We start from the raw sequence: 21,978 nt of genomic DNA on the forward strand, positions 1-21,978 counted from the left end.
ATTATTACTCTGCAACTTAAGATAAAAGCACAAACAATTAGGAGGCCTAATTACTCTTGTTTGTTAGAATATTTATTTAAGTACTTGAGATATTGAGAAAGTGAAGCTCCCTGCCTTCGTGGAGCAAAAAAATAGTATACACTCTACGGGAAGTAAATAAAAAGCCTCAGATCACATATTTGTCAACCTCGGCTTCGCCTCGGCCGACAATTACATGTGATCTGAGACATTTCTTACTTTTCTTCCGTAGGTGTGTAATATACTATTATAAATAATAAGAAACATTCACTATAAAAATTATCAAGTTTACTCGAATTTATTATAGCAGTGTATGAGAGTTAAATTTGAAAAATATTGTTATAAAACAAATAGTCTTTCGAAAAGAAATTATTAATTATTTTTTTTTCATATTCACGTTCTTTTCTCTATTCAATTCTTTAAAACAAAAGTAAATGAAATAATTAAAGAATCATGTTATAAGATATTTCAATAAGTCAAACAATCTGAATTATGAATATGTTAAAAAAGTTAAGTCTTTAGACATGTCTCTTATATCGTCTCCTATAAATTTAGAACTATTATTACAAAAAAATAATCATTAATTTTTGTTTATTTAATCATTTCAAGCCACGTGAGTTATCTACTCCTGAATTACGTCTTGAGAAATGTTCTTTATTAACAATTATCAACGTGTTGAAATTCAATGCTTTGCCACAAAATTGGAGTTGGACAACAGATTTAGTTAATCCAAAAATATAGTTTTATGTCATTTAGATAAAGTATCCATGAATTTAAAATTTCGTATAAAAATAAGTGAAGACTTCAATATATCAGTAAGAATTTTTAGATCTTGTAATTTATTTTTCACAGTATAAACATAAAGTTCCGAACGTTGGTTGCTAACGAATGTTCAAATTTCTTCGAAGCGAACATTACACAGAAATATATCAGTTCTCAAAGTTATTTTCTCGATTTTTTCGCGTATTTTTGAAGATTTTGATAGAATAGCTTTCAAGAATTTTGAAAATTCATAAGAATCTAATGTTCGAACGTCAGTTTTTTTTTTTGTGGTAATGTTAACATTATACTTTTGATTAGTTACTTAACTTGAAAACGCAAGAGTCGGTAGAATTCAATACCAATTTTTCCCAAATATCTGATTTTTGGGAGTTTTTGAAGGAATTGGAAAACTGTGAGTTATGTGAAGGGACTGGATTACTTTTCCATTTTTGGCTACGGACATTAATTTTTTGTTATTAATAAATTTAAAAATTTGCTATCGATTTTCCATGTTTAAAAAATCGATTACCAAACTTAATAATTATTGTGTATCTTAAGTACGGAGCACATTAGTATACTCTACAATTGCCTAAAAATGATAATTCTAAGGTTTTTTATTACTTGTTAAATGAACTTTACTAGTATCATTTCTCATTAATAATAGATGTTCATCGGCGTGTTCTGGTGTGTCATTGCCTGACGAACAATATAAGAAACAAATGAATCTTTTTCGATGCTTTGCTTGTCGGCAATTGAGACGGAAATTGCAAAATCGATCGTACAAAGTCAAACCCGACATTAAAAGTTCGTACACTGACTTGAAGTACCAGGAGAGCCTGAAAACTAAACAAATTCAGCGCCTCAAACGTAAAGTAGGTATTTACTTATTTATCGTTTCTTCATGTATACTTGATTATTTACAGGTTGTGAGTGTTTAAGATCAATATTCTTTTATTTTTTTCAATAAACTTAAAAGTTTGATACAATGCTCGTTACATTACATTATCATTTCGTCAATACGGTTTAGTTTGTGAATACAAATTTAATCAACTACAATCTGAGAACTTAAATTAAATCACCTGTAAATGCCTATTTAACTATTTAACCCTTTACAGAATGAATCACTCATCAAAATTATAGAAACGCAACGACTTAATTGTATGGCAATTAAAGATGAAGCTCTAAGAGCGGAAATTTCTATTTTGCCTCCCGTGCAACAACTAGCAATTCGTGCTTGTTTTAATGCAGTAAAAGCTAAAAATGCCAAACAACGAAGATATACGGTTGAGTGGGTTTATGAATGTTTGCTACTTGGTATAAAAAATGCTGCGGTATATGAACGACTCAGAGAACGTCAAATCCTCCCTCTTCCCTGCAAAGACACCCTTAACAAATATATCCAGAAGTTGGATAGCGCTTTTGGTTTCCCTAAAGCCATATTCGACACTCTTCGTATTAAAAGTTCACGTATGGAACCACATGAAAAACGGGGTATCCATGCACCATTCCTGTCACACTTTACTACTAACTGCAAATCTTAAAAATGCAAATCTTAAAAACGCAACCATTTTAACTATATCTAACAACTCTACTTAGCTATCGAGTATGATTATATTAACAAATCCGAGCGCATAAGTTTTTAGCTGAAAAAGTAATTCGTATTTGATATTTTTAAATAACTCTTTAAAAGCTTCATTAACTTTTAACAGTAGCTGGCTATTATTGTTAGACTACATCTGATTCACATTTATTTCATTCTAACAATTTTTTATTTTTTCTCCTAGGTACCCTTTTAATAGATGAAGTAGCTTTAAGTGAAGCCGTGAAGCTAAATCGGAGAACTATGCAGCTTGATGGTTTTGTAGACTTGGGGGCACATACTCCGGAAAATTTAATCAACAGTCGGGCTGATCATGCCTTAGTCTTCATGTACCAACCTTTTCAGGGTAACTGGGTGCAAGTAGTTGGTAGCTTCCTGAGCAGAAATTCTGTCACGAGTGCCATTCTTCACAAATTACTCATTGAATGCATCGTATTACTGGAGAATGCTGGGTTTTATGTTGATGTCGTTACTTCTGATGCAGCTCAATGGAACAGAGGAGCATGGACACTTTTCGGTGTCAAAGATGGACAATGTAGCTGTGATCATCCATGCAATTTTGACCGCAGACTTTGGTTTATTTCGGATTTTCCACACTTAATAAAATGTTTCAGGAACAAAATTATGAAACGATTGTTTTTTTGGGTAAGCTTCTCTTATAATATGATTTTTAACACCAGTGTACTGTTATTCACGATTGAATTTTCAATTTAGTTAGCATTGGAATGAATATATTCATAAGTGACCTATTTAATTTTACAACTATCAAATTTTTCAATGATTGTATTTAATTATTTATGAAAATGTTATTTATTTTTTAGACTCCAGATGGTTTTGTAAGAAAAGTCATTAGGAAGCTTTATTATTGCATGAAATTTATCTGAAAGCCAATCTAAAAATAGCTTATCAACTAACTCCCCAGCATTTAAATCCAGAAGGATATCAAAAGATGAATGTCCCGTTGGCTTATCAGGTAATTATAATTATAAAGCTGCGAGAGTAAGTTAAAATGAATTTAAGATTATCATTAACATCGAGGTAACTGGCCTAATATTTATCTTTAATTTCTAACAATTCATATTATAAATAGCTGATTCAGTTAAAATAAATAATAAGATGTATTTATTCTTATTTTGATAAAAATTAATTTTTATAAATTTTCAATCATAACAACTGCTTATCTAATTTTAATGAGAAAAATTAAAACTTTTTGTTTTTAGCTTTTTTCGAAAAATATACAAGTTGCAATGGCGACTTATAAGAACGCTACTCCTGAGCTCAGTGATTGCGATCCAACAGTGGTTTTTATTAAAAGAGTAAATGATTTAATTGAAGCCATGAGTTCACGTACTCCTTTGAATGCTTTACGTTTAAATGATAATTGTCCCCGAAAAAAGGTAATTTTTAATATATACATTAGGTCTTTTGATAGCTTCATACAATTTTTTCGCAATAATAAAGCGAAAATTATAGTTCTAAACGGAGAACCATTGTCAACATAAAACCATCATTATACCATGTGTACATGATCACATATTATAACCAATATTGGAAAATATTTATAAAGTATATATATGTAAGTATATAACTATAAAAATAATTTAAGACACTCCAATCTTATCATGACATTATTCCTACTAATGTTTGCACATAATCCAGTCTCGCAAGTTTACTTACATTTTCAATATGAAACTTATTAAACGAAACTTCAAATGATAGTCAAATTCAATGAATTTGAGTTTATTAGTTGCGGAAGTTCCTAATCTTTATCATAGCTGATATTCTCTTGGACTATGTATCCTATTTTCTGAAACATGCATTTTTCTAGAGTAATTTCTACTACCATAAGATAGAGGATAAATAAGTAATGCTATTTATTTTTGCTAGGTAATAAGTGATTTTATTGATTATCTGAAGATTTGGGAAGCCAAAGCTAATGAAGAAAGAGAACTTTATAAAAAGAAGAAGAAAGGCAAAAACAAAAATCAAAAAATGAAAATGAAGTTGATGATAAATTTTTTTCGCAATTACTCCTAGTACTCTTACTGGATTAAAAATTACGTTACAGGCTACTTTAGAGCTAAGTGAATTTTTGCAAAAAGAATGTAATTTTGAGTACTTGATGACATCGCGGCTTAATCAAGATCAATTAGAAGTATGTATTAATCGTTGGATTTTTATCAAATGAATAATTAAAAATTGTTATAGTAAATATTCTTTTTTTTTTTTTTAATATTTGAATCTTATTTAATTTATAGAAGTTCTTCGGTATAATGCGGAGTGTTTGTCGTTGCAACGATCATCCGGATACAATCCTTTTCGGGCAAGTTTTTCGATTATTGTGTTCATATTCATTAGTCACGCCGCCGAAAGGGTCCAATGTCACAGCTGGTGAATTACTACAATCTTTAATGCAGTCCAAAGATTCTCTGGCTACAGCTAATGCATTAAAAAAATTGGCTGAATGAAATTGACGCTATTGTTGAAAATGGTATTTCTAGTAATAATTATTCGTCTAGTGATGATAATAATAATACATTTTCTCATCCAAATACCTCTGTGGCTAAAAACCCTTTGAAAGCTTGTTAGACGAAGATAGTGATGACGATAATGATGATACTATACCGTCATTTATTAGAAAACCATTCGAAAGTTTATTAGACGAAGATAGTGAGGATGATATAGAGGACGATGATGATTTGTATCACGATAATCATTATCCGTTCGAAAATTTAACTGAGGTTGACGATTCTTCTACTGAAAACAACATTAATCATCATAATCAAAATAAAATTAATATTGATTCAAATGAAAACTTTTTACAAAGTGAAAATGATTGGGAAGGAAGTAATAGTTTTCGTGATGACCAGCATTACCATCATGATTATGATGTTGTTTCCACCAGTGATGGTATAGTTGCTTATATTGCTGGATATGTTGCGAGAAAATTTCAGCGAATGACTTCTTGCTGTGAATGTATTGAAACATTACGCTCTGCGAATTCCTCTGAACGTGATCGGGTCATATAATTAATGAGCAATGGTGGATTAATTTTTCCCAGTGAAAATTTATTCAGACTAATTAAAAAATTGGAACAAATAGTTTTAACCGTAGTTGGTACTAAAACTGTTAAAATAAATACTATGCACCAAGTGCTAGAGAAAATAGCAAAAGCTAAATGCCTCCCCATCCTAGGATGTGATGAACACAAAAAGGAGCTTACGGCTAAAATATTGAATAATTTTGTAATTATGAGAGGTAATTTTTTAGCTAATCTTATCAACCGAACTCTTAACGAACGAAAGATGATGGCCAAGAAACATCGTAAAATTTCTAAACTAGCTTAACTTATTAAACTCTTCAGTAATATTCTACTTTCAACATATATACGCTTATTAATTAAGAATAAAATTACCTAAACTATTTGAATACTTTATTATTATTATTATTATTATTATTATTATTATTATTATTATTATTATTATTATTATTACTATTACTATTATTATTATCCCAATTCGCAACTAAAAATGAAATTTTAATGTTTTCTTTTGATAAATGTGATTGTACATTGCATTCCGCGTCATTTATTTAAAAACCTGACATTAGAGACACTTGCGCACTCTAGTGGTGAAAGATCTGTCCTCCAATTTTCGGACGCTTGTAATACATTACGATCGTCCTCCTTATATCTAGCCTCCGTGGCATGTACATAAAATAAGTAACTGAACTACAGTTAGAGTGGTCAAGCGGCTGAAGACATGCGCAAGTACCGAGCAAACACAAACAGAGTAGTATTGAGTGGTCAGTCGACGTATAAATGTTGTAAGTACATATGTGTACCTGTACATGTCTTCATATACCTAGTATGTAGTCTGTATTGACTGGTAGCTGGTATACATAGTGACCGCCGTCCAGCAACGGCTCCGAGCACAAAATTTCAGCCCCGTCAGTGTTGCCGCGAGCTTTAACCAATACGAGCTTTCTCATTCAGTCTTCATTTTTTTATTCACCTCGTACCTCATACCTGTAGTTTCGATATACAATATTTCCCTTATCTATATTTCCATACGTCTATATATTTTTTTTAATATTAAAATCCATATCTTCCGGTTTTATTCGATTTTATAAATAATTCATTCTGTCAAAGCTGATCAATTGCAACTTAACAGCGATTCTATTTAAATTTTAAAAGACTTGCACTTATAGAATTTTCCAAGGTAACCTTGATCGGTAATCGCTATTAGTAAGACTTTACTTTATTATTATAATTATTCAAAAGCTATTATTAGTGCTAAGTATATATCATTGTCCGAATCAATCAAAGTAGTTATTTGATTTTTTATTTAGACAAACAAATTTATTTATTAATTTTATCGGCAATAGATTATTTTATTTTTTGTCATTCTCCATCGGTTTTTTTTACACGCTTATTTTAGCTACCACGAGAGCTGTCAATCCAAATTGTCCCAAAAAATTTATTATTTCTTTTTTAAAAGTGAACTTAAAAAAAAAAAAAAAAAAAAAAAAAAACTTAAAAATGCCGGCTGGACTGTCAAGTCTTTCACCTTCTTCATTTGACTACAACAACTACAAATTACCGGCGTTCACGATAATCCACCGCGACCACCTGGACAGTACGCTGCCGATTCTTCATATCAATAATTTTAACAGCGACGATAATGATAATGACAATTACAACAACGAGGACTGCAAGTTCAACAATAAAAAAAGTTACTTGGCAGAAATAAAAAATGAAAAGAATAATTTTTTATCGCGAAAGCGCATCAGCAAGTCAAACGATCACTTGGTTCTCGCGAACCTGCAAAATAATCAAGTTAATCCGCTGAAGAAGAAACAAGTCGCTAAAAGTCATGACCAGCTTGTCAATAGTGATGATAAAAAGCCGAATGATTTATCTTCTTCGGGATTAATCGGGAATAAATTGGCGATGAGCTTGACGACTGAAGATTTTAGCGACGTACTGACGGATAAATTTAACCGCATGCAGGATAATGATCGGCAATTGGTTTCTTCTAGCAAAAGTAGCAATAAAACTGTTAACTGTAACAATAATAATATTAATTTAATTAATAATAATAATAATAATAATAATAACAAACAATCTCCACAAAAAAAACCGTTCATTACCACAGTAAAGACAGGAGAATTTTTACTACCGCCCCCAGAAGTAGCGTCGCTTCTTGGAATGGCCCCAAATGGCTCCTGGATCGGTCACGACCTGGATGACATACATGAGGGTCTTCCACGCTCCAGGTTCCGGCCGTTTGTTTTCCGTGGTAAGCGTCCGGAAATACGTCACAGCAGTCATAATGCTAGGTGTCCTGCAGCCCTTAAGGCTACCGTAGACTTTCCCGTAAATGTTGTAAATTCTGCGGGCGTCACTGCCTCGACCTTGGCTAATGAAGTACGCTCGCGAAAATCTCTTAACAACAAGCTTTGCGACACGTAAGTTTACTTCAGGATCTATTTATACATCACAAGACACTTTGCTATTTTTTTCGGCAATTGTAATTACATTATTTATCATTAATAGCCGTTGTAATTTTTAATTTTTTCAATAATTCTATTTTTATGATTTATGGAAAATTTACGATCGGTTCTTATTTTCAGGTACTTTGTCTGGGTAATTAGATTTAACTATAAGTAACAGGATAAAAGAGGATCTTCACAAATTTAAAGAGGATTATACCTTTTAGATAATAAATTTTTTTTTTAAGTTTGGAATTTTAGAATTCTTAAGATTTGAATTTTTTTTTTTTTTTTTTTTTTTTTTTTTTTTTTTTTTTCTATGAAAAATCTGTTTTGAAGGACTTTTAATAAATGAATAAATTATTTAACAATAAATAAATAAATTAATGAATTAAAAAATTAAAAATTATTTTTTCATTAATTTTAAAGCTTCACAAAAATAAAAAAAAAATAAAATTTTATTTATTTGAAAGTTTGTCAAAAATTTTTTTATTATTAAAAACATTTAAAAAATAAATTGATTAATAATAAAAAAAATTTTTAATTATTCTTACAGCGACAAAGAAGCTTTATAATAAAAAAAAAAATTTAATAACAAGAAAATAAAAAAAAAGTGAAAAGTTGGAAAAATTATTCTTACAGTGATCTTCCATGGACATCACAAGCGTTACCCAAAAAGCTGGAGCCTTTAAAAAACACAATGCACGTGATTTTAAATAACGATGGGTAAAATAGCCTAATTATAAATCGAGTGTGTCATTTTAATTAATTTATCCTGTAGTTATTAATATTTCCTACCAATAAATCCTTTTTTAGTATTTATAATTTATTTGCTTACTCGAGAGGAAGGGGTGTCGCCAGTCTTTTCAAACCTGCAAATAACCAAAATTATCAATCAAAATATCGTAATTTATTAATCAAATTTAAATGAATTATATTAATTTGAAATTCCCTTGCAGAAGTCGCGTGAGACCGGAAAGTTTGTCGATGCCTGTTCTACTGTACCGAGGGATTATAATACATATTCGTTGCGTTTCGTATAAATTATACAAGAATACATGATACTGAGTAATATATAATACTAGACACAAGTACGGCCTCGAATTCACAATGAAAATTTTATAGTTCCTAGATACAATATTAATTATTATTATTATTATTTTTAAATGTATCTGCTATTAATTTTAATTTCAATATTCCAATTTCTGTATAATAATCTTAAATCTTTATTTTTATAAATTTAATTTCTGCATTGCAGCGATCAATCACTTCCCTTTGCGAATATTATGTTCGATAGACGTGTTGTTCGTGGTAGCACATACGCTTCAGCTTCAAATATCGTGAGTTAATAATAATTTTAATTTATACTCACATTAAAAGAAAAAAAAAAAAAAAAAAAAATTATTAAACCATAAATAATTTTTTTCTTGATTCAAATTAATTTTTTTTTTTTTTAGTACAAGTTGAATGGACTTTTTAATTTTGATAAAAAATTATTTTTTTCAGGCCGACTGTGAACAATCTGAAGTAGCTAGACAAGCTGAGGCAAGAAGAAAACAAATTTATAAAAAAAGATCTCAAATTCAAGCTACCAGGTCCATGATGATGAGGATTTCTTCACCTCCTCCAGTTCCTGGAAGAAAACATGAACCTGTTCAAACGGATTTGTACCTTGAAGAAGTAAATATTATTTTTATTTATTTAAATAATTTAAAAAATCTTCAATAATTATTTTTTCAAAAAGAAAATAAATTTATATAATTACTAGCGACCCGGCCACGCGTTGCTGTGGCTGAGTGATTTAGAAAACTTGCACAACACTGAGAAAATTTGAATTAAAACGTACCGCCATCTATGATATATTTATGTCAGGCAGTACTACAGTTAACTAAAAGACGCCATCTGTTTCAAACTTATGAAACTTACAATTAATAACAATGATCAACATAAGTAATCATTTTATTGTTAATTAATAAATATTGATTGCGACCATGAATTGAAATGAAAACTATCCTATCTCTCAAGTTGGAACAAAACACAGATTTAAAAGAAAAAATAACTAAAATCGGTTAAGTAGTTTAGGAGTCCATCGCGGACAAACATCGTGACAGGAGATTTATATATATATATATATATATATATATATATATATATATATATATATATATATATATATTAAGATTATTGATTTTTATTAAGATATAAATAGATTAATGTTAATTGAGTCAAATTACTGGACAATTTACATGCATATCTTATGATCAACCTATTTTCACCCCTCATTAAAGTAGAATAAATAATTAATAAAATATAAATTGCTATTGCATGAAACTGGATTAATTTTATAAAACACTAAAAATAATAAATTTGATTAAAAAAAAAAAAAAAAAAATAGTATTAATCATAAAATTCTTGTAAATATAATTAAAGAAAAGATAAATGTATTGAAAACTATTGATATAATTGGATTATTCACGCCTGACAAAATGAACTTGTAATTAAAGTTGCTTGAAAAGCCTCAGGAGTCAGAAGCTGCTACACAAACAGATTATTTCTTGGACAGGCCATCAACACCTCAGCATTGTCCTGGAAAAGTCGGGGTGGATGTTGAAACCCAAATAGGACCTGGCGATGTAAGTATCACCTTTAGAAATTCAATAAAGGACGAAGGATATGATATTTATTTGTTTATATAATTCTTCAATGCAGCTCTTTGACTTCGACGTGGAAGTCCAACCTATCCTCGAAGTCCTGGTAGGAAAGACGATAGAGCAGGCCCTGATAGAAGTCCTGGAAGAAGAGGAACTCGCTGCTCTGAAAGAGCAACAGAGAAGATTCCGCGAATTAAGAGCGACGGAGAAAGTCGAGAAGCTGAGGCTTGAAGAGCAGGAGCGGAGGCTCAGAGAAGAAAAGGTATTTATTTATTTATTTTTTTTTAATTTATGCTTGCAATTTTTCGAATTTTTTTTTTTAATTGTTTCGAAGGAACAACGACTGAGGCAACACGAAGAAGCTTTGAAAATTCAAGAAGAAACGGAAGAACGCGTAGCAGCTGCTGTTTTATTGACCGGCTACGTTGCTGAGCTATTGCCGAGTGTGTTAGATAGATTAAAAATGTCGGGATATTTATTAGAGGAAATAAAAAAAGAAATGGAAGTGGGAGAAGGTTTCATGCCTTGGCTCATAAGCCAAATGAAGACAGAAATGGACACAATGGTCGACAGCAAGGAATTACTCGAAGGTAATTTTAAGGGTCTACTAAGCCCATCAGTTGTTTGACAAAATTTAGGGATTTGCCGGCTTATAACCATCAGCAACCTGAATCATTCTGCAAGGCCGCGTCAAACCGTGCAGTATTCTTTTTTTTTTCACCGGACTAAAAAGGTGTCAAAGGTTATACATATAAATTCTTGAGGATAAACTGATACCCATTGCTGGACAGAAAAGCACTAAGGCGCCAAAAATCTCTAAACCTGAATTATTTTCAGCCTCCAAAAGTTCCAAAGAAGTGCTTGGACTTGACCAAGCACTTGTTGACACCTTGCTTTTTTTCAGAGTAGTAAATGCAATTGTAATCTCAACTGCTATATTAGAAATTCGGACCTTACTAATACCTTACGCTGACAATTGCCATGAACAACATTATTTTTCGTGTTGTTTATTCGGATGGTCATAAATATTATACTTATACACTTGTTTTCACACCTAACATTTAAAAACTTGAGTCCTATGGTAACAAATATTTTTTCTTTATTACTTAAAATTAACTGCTGGACATAAATTGTTTTTTATTTAATAATTGATAGAATGTATAATTTATAAAATATGAGAGTTTATATATCATTTAAAATAATTTAAAAGTAAAAAAAATTTAACTTATTTTTAACGACTTAGTTTGAATTTAAAAATTTTTTTTTTGTTTTTAATTTATTTATATAAAGTCGCGTAAACCTCTAGGGTCCTTTAGCGACTAATTTTTTTAAACTTGATAGGTGACAAAAAGCAGTAGGCTAGATTATGCTTACGGCTTATCTTTGAAATAACCCCTAAAACTTATACAGTAAAACTACTACTTAAAGTTTTCTAATTTTACAAAATTTTCTATCTTTACACTGAAATTAACAGATATTCAATTACTTTTTAATTTTATTTTATAAATAAATTTTTACCAAAATGTTATTTTTAAAAGATTACGTTTAAAATATTTTTTTTATTCCTTCAGGTAGAATTTTCTACTCAATTTATTTGTTAAAAAAAAAAAAAAATCATAAAATTTTACAGATAGCTAATTTAAGTTTCAGTAAAAATATTTTTTTTTCTACATTATTAAAAAAATAAATTAGCTGTAGAAAATAATTAAAAAAATTGCATTTATAATTTTTTAAAATTTCTTCTTGCATAATTATTTTAATAAATTGATTTTTGTCATTATTTATTAAATAAAAATTCTAAAATTGATCAAACATTCAATTGAAAAAATTATTTTTTATTTTTCTAGACATTATCAAAGAAATTCTTGAGAAAAGAGCCAAAGTTTACCGAGAACAAACTGAAGAATACGAGGAAAACAGTATCAGATCACCAGTAACTCCAAAAAACAGCAAAAATAAAGAAATAAATGAAGAAGAAGAAGAAGAAGAAAGAAATAACGATTTAAAGAATGAAAATTTAGCTACTCACGAATTAATGTTGACTGAGGATCCAGAGGATCAATAACAGAGGACAAAACAGTAGTTTAATGATAAATTGAATCATCGTGTGTACTTAATCCTCGTCTAGCTGATCATTTAATGTTAAATGCAATCGATGGAGAGATGGTTAGTCTTTTTTGTTATTTTTTGAACAAACGGGGGAGAGACCAGCAGCTCTAGCTGCCTGGCCGGTCTTTGCTCTATATAACATGGTACATGTCCATACCACCTTCTTCTACATAGTACATTAGTAGCGGTGTACACAGCTGCGAGACAAATCCATCAGCTTGGCTGTCTGTCTCCACCCCGCGGCTGCATGACTCTCGTGATCAAGCTCGACACCACCGAGGAACCTCCAATGTGATGGGCTACATCCTATGAACAAACAACCCCGGACTAGTCACAAGCCCACATTAAAAATCAATTATTGATTTTTCTTCATAAGACACACACTTAACACTTAAAATAATTCCCTGATTTCATTCTGTGCCTTATTTATATCCCGAATAAATAAATATAAATAAATTTATGTTTTTGTTTATCTTTTTAAGGCAAGTATTTTTTTTTTTTTTTTTTTTTTTTTTTTTTTTTTTTTTTATGTCAAAGAAAGAATACTTTTATGATATAATTACTGTCAATTTATCAATATTAGAATAAAAATTATTTACCTTTACTGTGAAGAGTCTTGTGTTTATTTTTGAGATTTATTTATGACGTGTAAGTACTAGAATTAGACAGAATATGACACATTACTTTTACTAATAATTGTTCGTTAATTCCAGGTTGGAAAAAATCAGATAACAATATACAAAGTACAATATATTAACGGGATATAGGGGTACTTGACAAGGTATACAACTAAAAATTGTCATGTATGGTATAATTTTATAATTTTCTTCAGCAAGTTTAACGCTATTCTTCTATTAAAAGATTTATAGAAGGATAATTAAATTGTAAATTATTAAAATTTATTGATTTTTCATTTAAAAAAAAAAAAATTATATTCTTTTTTAAAAAATTTCTATTCTAAATTTTTATTTAAAATGTAAATAATTGCTAAATTTATTTATTTAATTATAATTAAATTAATTTAATTTATTTTATTTTTTAATTTTGATGATTAATAATTTTAGTCTAAATTTTATTTTAAAAAAGAAATAATAATTATTTTTTTTAATTTTTCTTTAAAATTTGTACTTAAAATAAGAAGATAAATTTGTTTAAAAAGAAATTTTTGATAATGAAATAAACTAATGAATTTTTTAAAATAAAATTTAAAAGTGAAAGTAAAATTGAAAACTAGGAAATTCGAGTAGAGTGATTACTTTCGAGGTACTTAAGGTAGTACCCTCGCCAGAGGCGTTTTCTTAGGAATTTTTAAAAATTTTGGCAGATTAATATTCATATAATTCTGCATCGATTGACGCTAATTGAAATTTTTTGACCATCTAGTTTCAGAGATATTTAATTTCAAAGTTCGAATTTTTAAAGAAAGTTATGCACTGTGATATACGGGATACCGAAAATTTTACTTATATATTTTATTATAATTAAGAAACTTTTTTTAAGATTTTTATAAAAAACTAAACTAATATTAAAAAATAGCTATTATTTGTTTTTTTTTTTTTTTTTTTTCAAACTTTCATTGTTGATTTCTTTTACCATCTAGATTTTTAAATATTATTAAAAAATAACCATGAGTAGAAGTGAGTAAGGAATAGCAAGTGAGAAAGACAAAAATATCCTAAACTATACCCAAATTTACTCGCACTATATGTCGCGAGGGTACTACCTTAAAGACAATAAACAGAATGGTATGAGCCTTGGTCGACCTAGATATAGTTGGTAAATTAAGATAAGCACCAACAGTACATGCTAGTCTAACTTGATAAGGCCCAAAAACTAAAGGGAGTATAATAACGCATTACTATCCATTGAATATCTAAATATTACTGAGCTCGAAGAGGTTACTCAGTACATAAGAATATTGGCGATTATTCTTCTCTAAGAAAGAATTTCCTTGAAAAAATGAATAGTAATATCTTTAACACTTATTTCATTGTTTAAATTTATTTATAACTTTGTAAGCCGAACTTAGGGCATACACTTCCTATGTAGTGTCATTTGTGTACGGAAATACAAAGAATAAGTATTTAACGCATACTTTAGCCCGTAGGATGATTCATGAAGTCTAATGATTTTGGACTGTCAAGCAGGGTACTTAAATTTTATTATGAAGGCTCAAACTTACAAGGAATTTTGAACGCAAGAAGCTTAATGAGAAAAAAAAAGATCGGCGGTGCAGATATAAGGTGTGCAAAGTATGAATAAAACTAATGACCTTCGCGCTCAGTTTATTACAATACTGGCTTAAAGTATGCTTAATAGTGCTAAAAATTGCTAGCACTACCCGTGTACTACGTATCTTGTTAAACACTTAAGTAAACATTATTTTAGCCCTAAGATCTGTGAAGAGAGAACAGCTGCTTATTTTACTTCCTTTTGACGCAGGTTATTACCAAAAATATTTTTTGATGAGTATGACTAAATTTTAAATAATTTTATTTTTTTATAATAATAATTATAGAGTTTAAAATTTATGTTAAAAAATTAATTTTTAAAGAAGAAATAAAAAAAAATTTTTTTTTAAATAATATTAGTCAAAATTTTATTTTAAAAAATGGATTTTCAAAGACGAAATAAAATTATTGATTATTTTTTTTAATTTTTTCTTTGAAAATGTTTTTTTTTTTATAAATTTTAACTCTGTTATTTATAATAATAAAAAAGAATAATAGTAACAATAAATGTAATAGCTTAATAACAAAAAATAATAAAAACCACAGAGACAAACCTGTCTAATGTAATCAAGATTAAATCAATCATAATAGGATGAGGTTTCACGGAGAATTTAAGTTGGCACAGTTTAAAAAAGCCACCCACCCTTTTTTAATGCGCCCCTTACAACCGAACGAACTCACAAGAGGGGCTCATACTTAATATATTTATATATATCGGACAAAGTAGAGCAAGAGACAAGGCTCTAACCGAGAGGGACATATTGTATTGGATTAAATTAGCCAGGGGTTGAACATCCCGATGATGCATGCGACCAATACTTGTGTGCCAAGTGAGACGTGTTTTAACAGGGGCACGAAGACAAGCTCCGGTTGAAAGCCCAGCAGAGTAGTTGCTTGGTGGGGTTGGTCCACAATTGGTACTGCTGCTGGGGGCTAGATATTATTTTGTCATATGACCCACGTCACCTGCTTCACGTGTGATTGTACTCTCAATATCAAATACTTCAAAATATCTTCCTTTTGTTTATTTACTTAATAAAATAAAATATTTATTTTATTTATAAAGAATAAATTTTTATTACTGGAACAATAAAATTTTTTTTTTAGCCTGGAATTTTATTTTTTATCTTAAATTTTTTGTAATTTTTAGTCAATTAAAAAAAGAAAAACAAAATATTTAAGGAAGAAATGGTTAAAATTTTCAAATTAAGAAAAAATAAACTTGTAATAAGACTCGGAACATATGTGCTAATGCTGATGAAATAATGTAAACACTATCTAATGGTTAAATACTATCAAAGCCACCCTCGCAATATTAAACACTTTATAAAGTGAAATAATAATAGAATATAAAATATTTTGGTAGTCAGATGTGGATGTTTATAGGCGCGTGTTATATTACAAGCTATCTTATTCACACTAAATATCGACAATTGACAATGTGTTGAGCCACGTGACCATACAAGTTACTTAAATCTTTTGTCGTGCAATATACATTCTATTATGACCTTTGTAAAGTCAAGTGGATTTTCTTGTATTCTATTTTTTATAAATCAATCAACACAACTTTCAATTTTAATTCTTCATTTCTTTTTAAATTTAAATAATCAATTTATAAAAAAATTTTATTGATTCCAATTCAAATTATTGACTTTTTTTTTAATATTTTGCTAATATCTTTAATAAATGCCGAGTATTGAAGTATTGACTTATTGATTTCGTGACTCAGAAATAGATGAGAATAAAAATACTAATGATAATAATAACAATGAACGGATGACATTCACATTGATAGATATATAACGTTTTAAACGTGTGTGAGTGTATATAAATTAATAATGTATGAGGTGAATGTATGTTAGGTACAGCCATTAGATGAAAACTTTTCGATACTTGCAAAACCGCGACGAATCATTTTTATAGCTTGGTAACAACCCCGAAAAGCTAAAACCAAAACCCTGCAAGATTATAACTTAGTCTTGTATATATCTAGGCATTCTCTTATACAATACCAAACAATACCATGTATAAAGCCGGGTGATTGTATACAGCTTCGAAATATGAGGGTATTCAACACAATAAAATTCGTCTTGCTTTTACAAAATTATGATAGTATTAATATTAATTTAGTGACAATTTTTAAGTGTCAATAAATTATTTAATTTATGTAATTTTTTAATTTATTTGTAAATTTTTTTTTTTTAAATATTATTTAAGTTGATAATTAAATAATAAATTTAGAAAAGTAAATTTTTAATTATGAAGAAAAAAAAAGATGGAGATATAAATTTTTAATATGGAAGAAGAAATAAATATTGAGAGTGAAAAAAAAAATGATGTAATAAAGAAAGAAAAGAAAAAATAGTGTATGATGTATGCAAGTAACAGCAACCACCGTCAAAAATGAGGGTCGCTTGACGATTATACGTAGACGATAATCGTGATATTAATATCGCATTGAGAAGCGCGCACATGCGTGCAGCCAGAATTGGTCACGGTGAAACACTTGCTCCCCAAATGGAGCTCCAGCTCATATCAGCTTAATGCCCGATCCCGATGGTGATGGTTTGTATTAGCGTATTCTCTGATACTGAATACATCCTGATTTTTGAGTAGACGGTAGACCAGAGGGAGAAATTCATACCACAAAAAAGATACGAGTACGAGCAGAGTAATAGGTACCACAAATAATTCCACCACTATTTTATAGTCGAGGGTGATCATTATATGATGACCCCTTCACTTATTATTATATCCCTTTAAACCACTGTGTTTTTTTTTTTTTTTATTTTTATTAACCACGTGTTAAAACATGTCATCAATATCTAAATAAATTTTTTTTTCTTTTTTTTATTTTTAAAGGAAAATCAAGAAGCTGAGGACTTACCTTGATGGTGTTATTTGTCGCTGATGCTGCTCAAGAGAAGACAGAGGCTGGATGATGGACACTTGGTTTTTATTTCTGAGGAAATAAAAAAAATAAAGATTGTAATAGTGAAATAATAATAATGTCTGGTTGATGCAAGATTAAACTAAGGGTTGGTGCGGTTTGTGAGCACTTGTGTTATTCCCTGGTATAGTTTAACACCATTCGGAATGAATCACGACCTTTTACTACTAGCTACTAGCTAAAGACCATCTCAAAAATCTAAAGATACTTTATTAATGTACTTTTTATTTATTTCTTCATATTTTAATTATTAATTGAAAAATTGTAATAAGAAAAAATTTTTAATTAATTTTTGAAAAATGAATTAATGTTTTAAAGAATAAATTAAAGAAGAAATTTTTAATAAATTTTAATATAAAATTTAGATGAAATGTATCAATTTCATCAAGGTGGCATCAATTTATTCGTGATGTGATTGGTCGAATGTATCATAAGCATGAAAATATATGCAAACTCTATATTCAAGCGCATGCAAATTTAAATTCTAGTTTTTTAAAAAAATTAATTAATGTTTTAAAGAAGAAATTAAAAAAAAATTTTTTAATAGTACCCCATTCAATCCAAAGCTAAAATAAATTTCAAGTAAGATTATGTTTGACAGTGGTCGCACACATTTGATGAGATTAATTTATAAAAAAGAACCGATAAATTGATAAGAATCGTGATAGGCTTATACATCGAGATCGTCGAGATGAAAAATGAGAAGAATGGAGTACTTAATTTGGTAATCAGTAGTTGATTCAGATGCACCTTTCCTGTACACATGTGATCAGATTTACATGTAGAGATCCCCCGCTCTTGATGAAGAAGCAGTTGCCTGCAGCTGAGCTAAACAGTATTTTTTCACATCAAGCTTTTACAGCCCCATCAAACACTTGCTGATCTGTGGTCCTTGCTTTTAGCGTCACCTTCTTAACCGCACCGGCTCCATCGTTTACTAAAAATAAATAAATAAATAAATTATTTGTTAAAACTTTCATATTTGGTACACTTAATATTTATGATTCGACAAAACACTTGTCATACCTGACAGTAAAGTTAAAAGTTTAAGTCTTTACTAATTACTAAAATAATTAAAAAAAAAAAAAAAAAAAAAAAAAAAAAAAAAAATAGCGTTTTAAGCTTTACCTTTTTTATTCTAACATTTTGTACCGTAAACTTAAATTACACATAATCCATAAATCTTACCCGAACAAATTTAAAAACGATTGAAATCGACTAAGTACTTGTTACCATCAGCATTATTCAATTATCAGTAATGACCAACCACTGTGCATCAAACTTAATCTAAATATCTAATTTGCTTGACATGTATTTAGTTTTAAATAATGAACAGTAAATAATAATTATTTTTACAAAATTTTATAATAATTTTTAAACTAAACTTCTTATTTAATTGCACCAAAAATTAATTTTGTTGTAAAAATTAGTATAAATTACTAGATGGAACTTAAAAATTAAAAAAAAAAAAAAAAAAAATTTCAAGTGGAATAGTAGATGCACCTTGCGGTGACACATGCCCAGATCTTTAATCATTCGGATATCATCCCTCTTTTCGACGCCTCGGTCTCTACTACAGTCAAAAAATCACGCCGGTGTAGCTCCCCTGTTTATTCAAAGTTCCGGGTTCCAATAACCCAACACAATTAAATAAGCACTAGGCATAGAGAGGGAGGTACTAACAGCAATTTTGGTCTATGACAGCCGTTCTAGCTAGGAAGAAGAGTGGGGAAAAACCCGGGATTTGCTATCTAAGTAATACCCAGTATTTAAGCAATGTTCAAATACAACTTATTCAGTGCATACTACGACACCGTACCTATTTAACCACTGCAAGTAAGGACCTTACTTTTTCCAGTGTGGTCTTGCTTCTGTTTTTCAAGTGCTTCAAAAGTTCCTTTCTTCCCCTTTTGAATATTTTGGTAGCAAATTTGGTGCTTGTGAAGTTTTCAAAATAATATATACAATTAATGTGTATCCAGCAACAAGTAGGATGGTAATGAATATTGCACCAATGGACAAATTTCCCATAAATTATGTTTACGCACATAACAATTTAAATCGAGCGCTTAGGCCCCAGCATCGTGTAAGAGCTGCTGCTCATCTACCAATAAATGCATCCACAGGAGTTATTGAAGAAACTGACCTTCATAGAAGCGATATACCTGTTGACCAATATGTAAGTACATTTTAATTATTTTTTTGGGTTTTATTTAAATTTTTTTATCATTTTTTAACATAAAAAAATATTTAACATAAAAATAATATAAATATTTAACATTAAATAATATATTAACATAAATATTAAAAATTTTCAATACTAAAAATTTTTAAAATAAATAATTAATAAAAATTTAACTACTTAACCGTATTATTAACAGATCAGCATTGTATATCATGAAGGCCGGTTAATCTGCAGAGATATCCCATTGGACGCGTCTGCTTGGTTCAAATTAATAACGATAGCCAATAACATTCACAACTACAATGTAATGCTGGAACAAGTAGACCGAAGAATCTTACTGAAGATAAAAAAAGAAATATTTCCTGGCGAGCCTTTGATGATGTGGTTCGACACTGAATTGCTGTTAAAAATGAATATCCCACTATACTTAGAACCCCAATGTATAGTGCAATCAGACTGTATTTATAATTACAGGTGTCCGCGTTGCGAGCACTTGTTCCCGGATCCGAATCCTCTGAAGATACACATAGCCCTGGACTGCAACAAATTTGACAAAAATTTTCTCTGGGACAAGCTAGCCAAACGATACGCTCCTTTTCACCTGGACAATTTCCAGATGAACTTCTCATCGGCGTACCAGTATCAAATGCTATCTATTCAGCATCAATCAAAAAGGATGTTGCACAACCTGGAGGTCAAAAGCCCCAGAGTAAGACCGTCGCAGAAGCACCAGATGTTGCCACCGTCAACGGTGAACTACCCACGGGTTGAAATTCCAACGACCTCGACGGCATTGACAGAAGCTTCGACTTCTTCTGACGAGATCTCGCCGAACACATCGATAAATTCTTCACTAGAGCCCCGGAAATCACCGGGCGAACCCGTGGGGCCTCATTCAGCGTTCAAGCCTTACCCCAGACAACGCGTTGCTGAACCTATCACTCACAATTTGCAGGAATTAATTCCGCACAACAAAATAATTTATAACTACACTCCTAAAATTAATCCCTTCTTTCAGGCGAACCTTATAGCCCCCGTAACGATGCCAAATGTCACTACCGAAGTCCATGCTGCACAAATGGAGACCATCGTCAGCAACCTTGGAAAGTCTAAGGATGGACATCACTGCTTATACTGCAACAGGGTTTACTCCAGGAAGTACGGATTGAAAATTCACATTAGAACTCACACTGGATACAAACCTCTCAAGTGCAAAATTTGCTCCCGACCCTTTGGAGACCCCAGCAATCTTAATAAGCACGTCAGGCTACATACTGGAGGCGGCGAGACTCCATACAAGTGTGATCTGTGCAATAAAGTTCTTGTCAGGCGAAGAGATCTCGAACGCCACATGAAATCCAGACATCCTGAGAATGAATCCGCTTCTCCTCAATCACCACAATAGTAGTCTACAGAAATTAAAATTATTTTGTACATGATATATCTGGACATTTTAGTTGACATTTATTTTTTACATTGAGAAAAAAATTAATTTTAATCAAGACAAAAATTCTTGAACCAAGAAAATAATTTTAAAGAGTTTCATTGTCTTGAATCAAGACAAACAATATTTGAATCAAGTAAAATTTATTTAAACTACTGAAAGTTTTTTAGTTTAAGAATTTTTCTACTCAAATCAAGAATATAAAGTTCTTTAAAATTATTTACTTGATAGAAGTAAATTTTTTTTCTGTGTACAAACATTACTTATATGTGCTTTATAAATTTTTGTATACATTTCAATGAGGGGGTGAGTTGCTGGCGACTCACTTTTGATAGTAATTAAGTTATTTATTACTATTCATTTTTATTCTAGGTAGATTTTTTTTAATTACCTTGATTTATTTCAAATATTAATTTTTTTTCCAAACATCAAATTAAAATTAATATTTTTTTTAAAACTTTATTGGTTCTGAATGCTTGCAATTTTTTATACTAATTTTTTAGTTAAATACTTGGTAACTTAAATTGATATTCTT

At 29.8% G+C, this 21,978-nt stretch overlaps 2 protein-coding genes and 1 long non-coding RNA gene across 6 annotated transcripts; 2 read left to right on the top strand and 1 right to left on the bottom strand.

Annotated features, from left to right (window-relative positions):
* The first annotated feature begins 4,927 nt into the window (after nucleotides 1–4,927).
* On the top strand, nucleotides 4,928–13,093 carry Rsph3 (Radial spoke head protein 3). 3 transcript variants are annotated; one of them, XM_074246203.1, is made up of 8 exons: nucleotides 4,928–7,849; nucleotides 8,516–8,599; nucleotides 9,132–9,213; nucleotides 9,380–9,553; nucleotides 10,378–10,506; nucleotides 10,583–10,786; nucleotides 10,859–11,114; nucleotides 12,372–13,093. In XM_074246203.1, the coding sequence occupies exons 1-8, from the start codon at nucleotides 6,921–6,923 to the stop codon at nucleotides 12,587–12,589; spliced, it is 2,076 nt and encodes a 691-aa protein (XP_074102304.1). In that variant the 5' UTR covers nucleotides 4,928–6,920; the 3' UTR covers nucleotides 12,590–13,093. The 3 variants fall into 3 exon arrangements, with proteins under 3 accessions (XP_074102304.1, XP_074102305.1, XP_074102306.1); XM_074246204.1 differs by having other exon boundaries at nucleotides 10,390–10,506; XM_074246205.1 differs by lacking the exon at nucleotides 8,516–8,599.
* On the bottom strand, nucleotides 8,606–19,457 carry LOC141529592 (uncharacterized). 2 transcript variants are annotated; one of them, XR_012479622.1, is made up of 4 exons: nucleotides 19,003–19,457; nucleotides 18,565–18,751; nucleotides 17,752–17,826; nucleotides 8,606–8,745 (listed from the first exon to the last, which is right to left on the bottom strand). It is a non-coding gene; the product is annotated as an uncharacterized LOC141529592 (long non-coding RNA). The 2 variants fall into 2 exon arrangements; XR_012479621.1 differs by having other exon boundaries at nucleotides 18,943–19,457.
* A 175-nt stretch (nucleotides 19,458–19,632) lies between these two features.
* Prdm13 (PR/SET domain 13) lies at nucleotides 19,633–21,635 on the top strand. Its single transcript, XM_074246207.1, has 2 exons — nucleotides 19,633–19,993; nucleotides 20,196–21,635. The coding sequence occupies exons 1-2, from the start codon at nucleotides 19,808–19,810 to the stop codon at nucleotides 21,402–21,404; spliced, it is 1,395 nt and encodes a 464-aa protein (XP_074102308.1). The 5' UTR covers nucleotides 19,633–19,807; the 3' UTR covers nucleotides 21,405–21,635.
* Nucleotides 21,636–21,978: the final 343 nt, after the last annotated feature.

The sequence above is a fragment of the Cotesia typhae genome, unplaced genomic scaffold (assembly GCF_013202065.1).
Source record: "Cotesia typhae breed Kobodo isofemale line unplaced genomic scaffold, CoteBio_Ctyphae contig_48, whole genome shotgun sequence".
Taxonomy (NCBI): domain Eukaryota; kingdom Metazoa; phylum Arthropoda; class Insecta; order Hymenoptera; family Braconidae; genus Cotesia; species Cotesia typhae.

What these genes read in the sequence shown, in the direction of transcription:
- Prdm13 (XM_074246207.1), top strand. Translation starts at nt 19,808, where the DNA reads ATGGTAATGAATATTGCACCAATGGACAAATTTCCCATAAATTATGTT. An exon ending in ATATACCTGTTGACCAATAT is followed by an intron (nt 19,994 to 20,195) that starts GTAAGTACATTT and finishes TATTATTAACAG; the next exon opens with ATCAGCATTGTATATCATGA.
- Rsph3 (XM_074246203.1), top strand. Translation starts at nt 6,921, where the DNA reads ATGCCGGCTGGACTGTCAAGTCTTTCACCTTCTTCATTTGACTACAAC. An exon ending in ACGCTTCAGCTTCAAATATC is followed by an intron (nt 9,214 to 9,379) that starts GTGAGTTAATAA and finishes TATTTTTTTCAG; the next exon opens with GCCGACTGTGAACAATCTGA. An exon ending in CCCAAATAGGACCTGGCGAT is followed by an intron (nt 10,507 to 10,582) that starts GTAAGTATCACC and finishes TCTTCAATGCAG; the next exon opens with CTCTTTGACTTCGACGTGGA.